The sequence below is a fragment of the Gymnoscopelus braueri genome (genome assembly GCF_963280865.1).
Source record: "Gymnoscopelus braueri genome assembly, chromosome: 9".
Lineage (NCBI taxonomy): Eukaryota > Metazoa > Chordata > Actinopteri > Myctophiformes > Myctophidae > Gymnoscopelus > Gymnoscopelus braueri.
The window spans coordinates 31,723,248-31,733,059 of record NC_137610.1 but is presented as its reverse complement, the minus strand read 5'-3'; the positions used below and the strand labels follow the sequence as shown (position 1 = coordinate 31,733,059).

The following is a 9,812-nucleotide window of genomic DNA, read 5'->3' as shown; positions in this document are numbered from 1 at the left end:
GTCGGTCTGTTAGTATGTGATGCGTGGTGACAGGGTGTGAGGGAAATATTCATCATGGGATGATGAACATTTTGGACTGCTCAACAACGGTCAACAATTATTTCCAATTTTTTTATTTAAAAGCCAATGTGTGAAAAATGGTTAACACGTTTCAAACATTGTCTGCAGTTTATCATCTATGATAAATATTTCCCCAATCACTGTTCTCTCAGATCATTCTACGTACCGTAGCTTGCCTCTAGTTTAAATTGCAGAGGTGTGAAAACAAGACAACAGAGACCATTTCAACTTTTTACCAATACATCTGTACAAATGGAAAATTGTGACACAAAGCAAGCTAACAAATACATTAAATATATCTTTTCAAAATCGCTCCTTATAAAAAGAATTAAATTATGTGCCTTATGGCACCAAAGCACAGATTTAAAAAATGACCTTTCAATGAATTTGTATACACAACATATTCACCAAGCAAGTTATCAAACAAAAAACATTTTGATTCTTATTACAAATATCTACATTTGTAAAGGGAGAACTCTTGTATAGATGTTGAACAATGTATGCTTTGTTCCTGAAAGGAGGGGTTAGATTCTGGTATATATTACATACATACTTGGATTTCGTTTTAATTTCCCCTGACAAATATTTGTCACTGGACTTGGAAGTTCAATTGCTTTGCGGAAGCTACTAGATAGCATCATCAGCCTCATACTGAAAGAGGAAGGACATGATTGGTCTTTAAGTAGCTACTCTTCAGTCCAGGGTGCACATTTATATTTTTCAGTCTCTAATGAAGAGATGTTCTAGGACTCTTCCCCAACCCCAAAAAAGAAGAGACATTTCCTTTTCTGCAACATGATCCAAGTCTTCAGGTCTCAACAAGATCAGGTCTTATTTGCTGGCTCAACATTGCCATTAGTGCATGAGGATATTCCCCTCTGGCTACTAGAGACGTTAGAAGGATTCAGACATTGCTGTTATTATTTTAGTTGGTAATGGTGTTGACAATTGTCATAAGGAGTCCCTTGGTCGGTTGGTTGGTTGGTTGGTTGGTTTTGGTTACATGCTAGTCCAGCGGTTCCTGTTTGATCCTGATTGGTGTGCTGGTAATGGACTGGCTCCTCCTCAGGTCACGACACAGGACGTACTCGCTGAACTGTGACGAGTCAACTCCACCGCCACATGATGCCTTGACTGTGAAGCCCTTCTGAAACAACCTCTCCAGGACCTGGATGGTTTGCAAAGACAGAGATTCAATGGCCACTAGCTTCCTTAGTACTACAGATAAACACCTCGTCAACAAAGTAATAGAGTTGACTTTATCATTGACATGGAACTGACATTGACTGTTTACAAGGTTAACTGAAACTGTCTGCAAGGGTGCTACTGCACTCGTGTACATTAGATTCAAACAGTTCATCAAATCATGATTGACGCTTGATCTTGTCTTATTTTCAATTGCTTTTAATCCATACTCAAAACGACTTCGGCCATTAAGCCTTCATCAGTGGTTAAAGATTGAGTGAAAACCTTTTTTTTATTAGTTAAAAGAAACTATCACAAGAAGACCAAATTCATCATTGTTTTGGTGTTGATCACATGACAGTAACAGATTTGGCTGTGTGATGAAGTAGCTGAGCAGACCGTAACTCACCTGCACAGAGTTTAGCCTACAGTAGCCATTGAGTGGAAAGCGGATGACATGCGTGGGGTCCTGGTTCCAGCCAGCGTTGACCGAGTTACACATGACGTCTCCGGTCTCGGGGAAGATCTCCTCAATGAGGACCTTCTCCCCACTAAGGGCAATCCTCTCCCCCAGGTCGGGGGTGACGCGGACCACCAGACACTCGCAGGGGGCAGTGCGCTGAGCCTCACGCTCCACTTGCCAGCGCTCCAGCTCCCGAACCATGGGAGTGAGCTGGTAGAAGCGTGCCTCCTCATACAGCTGGGAAAAGTCCTGTGACACACACACACACACACAAAACACAACATGTAAAGACTTCCACATGACATACTTAAACCACACCACCGCCTGTATGACATAATTAGCCATGCAAATCAATACGAAGTCCTACAACGCATGTAAATGTGTTGAATACATGAAAAACTTCTACAAAAACTGAAAGCATGTTTTTGGTTTACGGAACAGTTATGCCAACAAAGACGGCTTCAACTCACTTTACGGAAACCGCCCGAGAGGCTGTGTGCAACTAGAGCTTAGAACTCACACAGTGGCTTTACTCGCAACATGAAACAGTATCTGTGAACTCGACGACATGCTTTTGTAGCGTTTGATATCCAATCTCTCATCCCTGCATACACAGGTGGCCATGGTATCTCCTGCGCCAAATCCCTCTAAAGCTCTTTATGACGTCTCCCTACGTGTTCCATAGTGTGTCGCTTTAGCGGGCGAACAGCAGACATGTCTATTCATAATTAGTGCGTGTGAAAGGGAACGAGCGGCTTTTCTCTCACCATATTCCTTTTTTCTACTCCATATCGTTTCTGACAACAAGCATACACAGAGCTTACAGAGCTTCTGGGCCTCGGGCTCTGCTCTGTATCAAAGCGCCTCCTTAGCTCCCCTCCCTTCATGGGCTTGAAGCAAGGGATAGATGTATTTTATAAAAAGGGGCTCTGTCCGCAGGGCATTTTAGTCATCCTGAGCACAGAGGCGCAGAATAACAGAGGCAACGCTAGCTAACTACAGGGAAGATGAGAGAGTTGCGATATGTGCACAGAGGCACGCACTCGCACAGTATCAAACATACACGTTTATACATTCAAACACAGTTTCTCTCTCACAGACACACCACGTTCCTCACACATCAATTTAATAAAACACACAGCGTGTCCCTGCTGTAAGCCATGCACAATCGACCCCAATAGCAGCCACAGGCATACTGGAGCACTGATTAAAGTGTCAGCGTCTGCACAGTTTAAACACAGTAAAAGACTGGCTGCTGTCGGTGCACAGTGGAGTAATGAAGATAATGCGTTTGTGGACCCTGGCGGATAATTTGTTTGACCTCAGTGTCATTTCTGTGAATTACATGAATTTGCCGTGAGGAACATTTACAGCAGTATTTGCGTTTCATCATCATGGACAGAAATAACATATGGATGATCGTTTGAGAGCAGTTACAATCAAACATAGATGCAACAACCTTATACTCAGGCCTACGTGTTGAGCCTGAAAAGTTGTGTTTTGTTTGTTTGTTTTGCAGTTAAGCACTTCATAGTTTTTACAGTGTCGTCTTCTAGTGGACAGTAGAATACCTTAAAGTCCTCTGGCAGAAGTAGTTTGCAGGTCCGCAGGAAGCTGAGGATGTGGCGGAATATGTCTCCATCCCTGTCGATGAAGTAATGCTGCTTCAAGCTGTCCAGCACAATTGGCTCTGTGCCATTAAAGAGTCGACTAATTCTGGAGGGAGAGAGAGAGACAGACAGACAGACAGACAGACAGAAGGACAGACAGACAGACAGACAAGGTCGAATTAAGACAGAATAGTGAAACAAATTGTATTATGAGCCTAATGAGCTAATCTGCTATTAACTGTATGGTTCATCAAGTTCATTAAGTTAATTTGGTGGTTTTAGTGTCCGTGCATAACTGTTTTGCTATTTTTTATTTTTGCCTCCCAGGAAACAATAAGCCAATTTCTGGCATAGAAACAAAATGTTCAAATCTTTGGTACTTCAGAACAGACCATAATTTCAGCAGTGATAGCAGTCAAAATACTATGATGAGTGATAAACATAGAATTTGTTTTTATGGGGGACAGGTTATACTGTACATTGTCATACACAAGTGTGTTGAATAGATTATATATTCAACAAAGTTCTTTGACTCTTTTGTAGGTTAGGTTCCTCTTAACTCTGGGCAATTTAAGTCCTCTCTTTTTCTGTTCACTCTCTCTCTTCCTCATTCTCTCTCCTTCTTTCCCTGTCTCCCATCTCCCTCCTCCTGTCTGTCTTGCTCATTTTCACTCTATCCCCCCTCATTTCTTTCTCAGTAAATCGATGCCAGATCATTTTCTAAGAGCCAGTGCTCATCTTTCCCTAGCTGCCTGTGGCGTTCCTCTGTTTTCCAGTCGGAGACTCACCTCCTTGCTCCAGGCCAACTCAGCCCTTCTCTGCTGCACTCCCTCTCTCTCTCTCTCCCTCTCCCTCTCTCTCTCTCTCTCTCTCTCTCTCTCTCTCTCTCTCTCTCTCTCTCTCTCTCTCTCTCTCTTTCTCTCTCTCTTTGTCCTTCGAAAGGCAATTAAAACCTACCCTTTACTTCTCTTCTCTTCTGTTCTTCTTTCTGTCCTTTCTCTCTATTGCACTCACAAATTGGATATCGTGAAGGGGGGGGGGGGGGGTTCTGTGTGAGAAAATGTGTGAACAAGTGGAGCTGGGGTGGAGAGTATTATTATTAGAGGGTTATTGAAGGTTTAGCCAATGATGGCTAAAACAGTGTTCAGCAATCTATAATTCTATCATTTTATATAATTTGATATGACCACAGTAAGGTCAATTTCACTCTACAACTACTGTATAAGCTCACTTGGTGGTGTGGCCGTGAGGGGGAAAAGACTATCACAGGTTGCCTCTGATGGCTAAAATGTTGTTTTTAGTGGTTACATTTACATTTATTTTATGTTCTGGCTAAGAATAATTTAAAAAAAATTGCAACCAGAGATTTGCAACCATGATGAAGAGTAATCAATTGCTAGACACAATCGGACTGTTAAATGATTTAAAATACAAGGGGATTGAATCATTGAAGAAGTTAAGTTTCCAAATAGGGGAGGAAATAGAGAACAAATTCTTCTCCATAGGTAATGCTTCTGGATTCATTTCTTAGGAACCTTTATGCCAAAAGGTGGAATGAAGAATTTATACATGTTTTTATGGGTGGGTGGGAGGTATTCAATTTTTTTTGTTCGTTTGTTTTATTTCGTTTTTTATTCTCATTATATTTTGTGGTGACAAAAGGTAATTGGTCTTTGTGAATAGTTTATGAGATTGTGAGTAACCCAGGCAGTTGAGTACTGTCTGTACACAGTCTGGTTAAAAGCAAATAGAACGTGTTGAACATGTTTGTTTGTTGTAGGACTGTCCTCGACTAAACAAATTCTTAAGTCGATTGTATACAATTATGCAGAGACCAGCCTTTTCAGGTTAGAAAAGTTGAGGACTGAACTTTCTAATGTTGATTTCAGAATAACTCCTATTGCAAGTTCAGAAATTATAATTCAGCATGGAAAAAGGCATTAAAATGTATAGTTAATTCAGCATGGAAAAAAGCATGAAAACAACTAATCAACTTAACAAGTAGTCGACTAAGACCAAACTGACCTATTAATTGATTATTCGATTATGAGGGGCCAGGTTTATTTATGGTTTGTTGGCCAGGTAGTATCTCACTCGAGGAAAACGGAAATGTGCCAGAAACGTCCATGCGGATAGAATGTCTAATACTGTAATTTTTTATGTGTTCGTGGTCTTCTATTCATTGTTTTGAAGAGATCATAGTATGATACCCGCAAAAACACATCCAAGGTCCATCAACAGTTAACACACACTGTCTGTTGTCAAAGTGCCCTCAAAGGCACCTGCTCACTCTTCATAAGTCACACTGAATAACACCATCAGATAAGTGTCCAAATCTAAATGTTCATTTCTCCATTCATTGTACAGAATAAAATCAACCATTTGCCTAGTGCAAATGTAAACACCTTTACCAAACCATTTAATAGACTTGATAGAACATTAACTTAGGAGCCTATCATTCTCCTCTTACCTTGACTCTGGGTATTTGGTGAGGGTGGAGAGGCTACTGGTGTACATGTGCCCTCCGACGTCGATGTGAACGGGTGCATTGGACTTGGTAAGCTGGGCTGGCGAGGGGATGCCCTGAGTTGTCATCGGAGAGACTGGGGACCTGCTCAGAGACATCCTGGACATGCACCGTCCATCCTGATATGGGAACAAGACATAATTTAATGTATATGAGATTCAGTAATCATCTGTAGCCTAATCACATTTACATTGTAGGTATTAAACTAATTAACTTTTTTGGCTCCTATTCCTATAGGTGGAAGAGATTGAATGTCTAGACTGGAGCAACCACAACATATTGAGAGCAATGGCAGAAAACTTATTAGATCATCAACATTATAACCAGCCAATAGTGAGGAGTGAAAGCCACTGTGCCTGGCCCCTGCCCTGACTATAGGCCTGGATAAACTCAGACTCTAGGCCTAGGTTCAGTGACATTGATTTCTCAGCTAGGCTATAGGGTCATCCATGAGCAGACAGACACCAGTTATTTTTGGGGCGATGGGTCCCCAACTCAAAAAGATGTCCCAGTCACCCTAGTCCTAAGGCTAGTATAGAACCTCTAGCTACTGAATGGGTCCCGCGTATAAATAAAGTGAGAGGGGTCTGAGATAAGCTCACCAACCCAGATCTCTCAGCCGTAGCGCGTTCGGCGCTTGCTTGGCACCGTTTCTTTTTCAACCCCAAATCCCAAGAGCTGTTCTGCTGGTGAGCTGCTGCTGCTGGTCTGTTCATGGCCCTGAGGATCGTTTCTTTTTGAAGTCGTTCAGAGACCAGCTACAGGGCACACTGTGTAGTTTCACTTTAGCTGCCGTCCTTCCAATTGAACTCACTGTTAATTTGATGTCATGCTTTTCAATCATGTTTCTATAGACCTAGCCGCCAATCTATGCCACGACTCGAACATTATATCAGTGATTAGAAAAGAAGGAGATGGAAAAAGCTGGTCCCTCAAATTACCATGAAAGTAGGCAAATATTCATATTCATGGGGGTGGTTGGCAGTGGTGTAAAGTAACTAAGTACATTTACTCAAGTACTGTACTTAAGTACAGTTTTGAGGTATTTTTACTTTTCCAAGTATTGGAGTATTTCTGTATTTTTACTTCTACTCCACTACATCTCAGAGGCAAATATTGTACTTTTTACTCCACTACAATTATTTGAAAACTTTAGTTACTAGTTACTTTGTAGTCTTTGATTATTATTACAAAACATACATTAACCACTTCAGCCCTATATACATTTCGGCCATTTGAAAATAGCCGATCTACAAGCTCACAATGCATCCCAATGCAAAGCATTGTGAGCATGTAGATCAGCTATTTTCAAAAGATGTTTTGGGGAAAACTTGTGAAATGGGACATTCTGCATAATGAGTAGGCCTACTTTCTACTTTTGGTACTCTAAGTACATTTTCATGCCAATACTTTTGTACTTTTACTCAAGTACATTTTGAATTCCGGACTTTTACTTGTAACAGAGTATATCCACATTGGAGTATTGATACTTTTACTCAAATACAAAAATGGAGTACTTTTTCCACCACTGCTCAAATTACCATGATAGTAGGCAAATATTCATATTCATAGCGCAAGGGTGGTTGGTCGAGGAGGGAGGGTGCCCGCATTGATGAAAGTAACAGAGGGCGGTTATGTCCCGGGGCCAGTGGGCAAGGGCAGATTCAGGATTAATTGAACCATCCCCCCGCAGAAAGTCTCTCAATTGTGAAGAAGTTCTTTGAACCATAAAAGGTGAACAGGAGGCGGACTTCATTCAGCGCCTCTCTGCCCCCGGGCAGGTTGATGCCCTGGGCTTGTAAAGGCTACAAACAGACCGCGGATTATTCCACACAATATTTTGGGTGTTGTCTTTCTTTCTCAGCAAAAAGCTATTTTTATGGCTATACGTTGTTGAGAAGATGTCAGTATTCCTTTTTTTAAGGAGTTAAGAATCTAATGCCGGTTGTAGACAGTTTGTTACGGCACGTGTTGCATTGCATAGCCTACTTATTTTGTCTAAAGCACCAAAGGAAAGCAATATAGATTAAAGTAACACTAGCCTACTATCTGTACAGTTACTAGCAGATTGCGTTGCTTGGATATCTCTAAATTAGTAGCTACGTGCCTCACCGGTGACAACTGAAATGTATACGTGTAAATGATTAAATCCAGTCAGAAATATTTAAATTAGCCTACCTCAGAGAACCTTGTATCGGCTACCGTTTCAAACAAGATATGCAATCCAAAGATGAGAGCGACCCGTTTCTATCAAAATTCTGACAGTTCTCGGATTTTTTTCTCTGAATGGCGTCCAAATAAATCGCAAACAGACAAACTTTTACTTTAAATCTACAGTAAGAAGGCTGATTATTACTGACTGACACTGTGTTGGTGTGTCTTTAAGATAAGACAACCCCATACAGTCTGTCAGACTTAAAGACACACACACACACACACACACACACAGGTTCAACCTATTGAACAGTGGTTTGGTTTTCAACCTTTTTCATATCAAGGTCCATTATTTATTCGGCATTTGAGCCACGGACCACCATTGGATGAGATTTAGACTATCAGACCCAAAACTTTGTCTTCGAATACTTCGTTGTCGTTGGATACGATTTTACTGTATTGATGCGAGATCAAAGTAACAATTATTTAATTAAGTAATGCAGATGTTTAACAATAAGTTTGACAGCGTAAATGAAACATTTTTTTTTTTTTTTTTACATTTTACACTCTCAAGAGTTAAAGATCTACCCAATAAGGATCAATTTGGTTACCAACTCTCCATCATTTAGCTGGGGACCACCTGGAACCCCCTCTCAAGGACCACTGGCGGTCCCCGGACCACTGGTTGGGAACCAACCACCGCGAGTTAATAGAACATTGAGCGAAACGAAGGCGTGCGTCGATCCTTACCTGAGAGGACACTGACACGGTAGACATGGATGTAGTATATCTTCTCAGCTCCAGATATTTGTGAGGAGAAGATCTGTCACTTAATTTCGCCGATGTGCTGCAGAGCTGCTGGTGTCCTGATCGTCTCCCTTCTCTGCCTGCCAGTGTGTGACTGTGTGAAGCCGCCGAGCCTCTGAGCGAGAAGCCAGTCGGTCTCCAAAATGAGAGGAGGGCTGAAAGAATTCGTGCCCGGGGCTGATCCAAACCGCCCCAGGGCCGAGGATTAGGTTACAATAACGTACAGGCCCCTTTCTCTTCTCCTCTCTCGCCCCAACTCGCTTCACACACACCAAGAAAATGTGATCCTCTCTGCCTCGTATTAGTCCAAACGTCAATTTGACTTGACAAAATGCATTGTTTGCGTGTTACTTCATTGCTCTCTGGTGTCTCTTGGGTTATACGGGTAATAATTAAATTAGATCGTCCGGATCAAAAATAAATGCGTTATTCTTTCTCTGAAGTCATCCATAGCCTGCTACGTACAAGCCTTAAAATAGGTTCATTAGCCTATCTTAGATAAGGGAAGACAGAAGCTTGTAAAAACAAACGCACAGACCGACAGATCCTGCTCTCTCTCTCTCTCTCTCTCTCTCTCCCTCCCTAACAACTCACATTTTAGCAACATCAAATCCCTCTGGCACCGGAGCCAAATGACGTCTATCGTCATGCATTATGCCATGGCAAAAAAAAAGCGCCCTTTCAACAGCCGCCGGCCAAATGCGCCATTTCAATTATTGCGCACTGGTTAGATGGAGATGGGCGCCGCGAGGGTGTACAGACACATTGGTTTTATTCTCCTCACCCCCGCTCGGGAACTGTTGGCTCGAATGTCTAATATGGCTAAGAAACATTGTTGGAATTCTGTAATCATTTAATAAAATGTGTTCAATGAATGAATGAATCATCATCACATAGGCCAAATGGATAGTGAAACCCATTTATTTATAGGCTGATGCGCACAGCCGTTACGCCAGGGGTCTTCAACAGGGGGTCCGGGACGGACCCCTAGGGGGTCCTCAGAGTT

The 9,812-nt window shown here is 41.9% G+C and overlaps 1 protein-coding gene across 1 annotated transcript; it reads right to left on the bottom strand.

Annotated features, from left to right (window-relative positions):
- Positions 1 to 97: 97 nt before the first annotated feature.
- On the bottom strand, positions 98 to 9,384 carry LOC308092443 (BTB/POZ domain-containing protein kctd15-like). Its single transcript, XM_080438339.1, has 5 exons — positions 8,750 to 9,384; positions 5,789 to 5,964; positions 3,280 to 3,424; positions 1,655 to 1,957; positions 98 to 1,228 (listed from the first exon to the last, which is right to left on the bottom strand). Exons 1-5 carry the CDS (start codon positions 8,774 to 8,776, stop codon positions 1,067 to 1,069), a joined length of 813 nt encoding a protein of 270 aa, XP_080294465.1. The 5' UTR covers positions 8,777 to 9,384; the 3' UTR covers positions 98 to 1,066.
- Between the last annotated feature and the right edge of the window lie 428 nt (positions 9,385 to 9,812).

Bases quoted from the DNA above. Each gene is read 5' to 3' on its own strand.
- LOC308092443 (XM_080438339.1), bottom strand. From the start codon at position 8,776: ATGTCTACCGTGTCAGTGTCCTCTCAG. The intron at 3,425-5,788 runs GTAAGAGGAGAA...CTCTCCCTCCAG, and splicing joins ACCAAATACCCAGAGTCAAG to AATTAGTCGACTCTTTAATG. The intron at 1,229-1,654 runs GTGAGTTACGGT...CAAACCATCCAG, and splicing joins GTAGGCTAAACTCTGTGCAG to GTCCTGGAGAGGTTGTTTCA.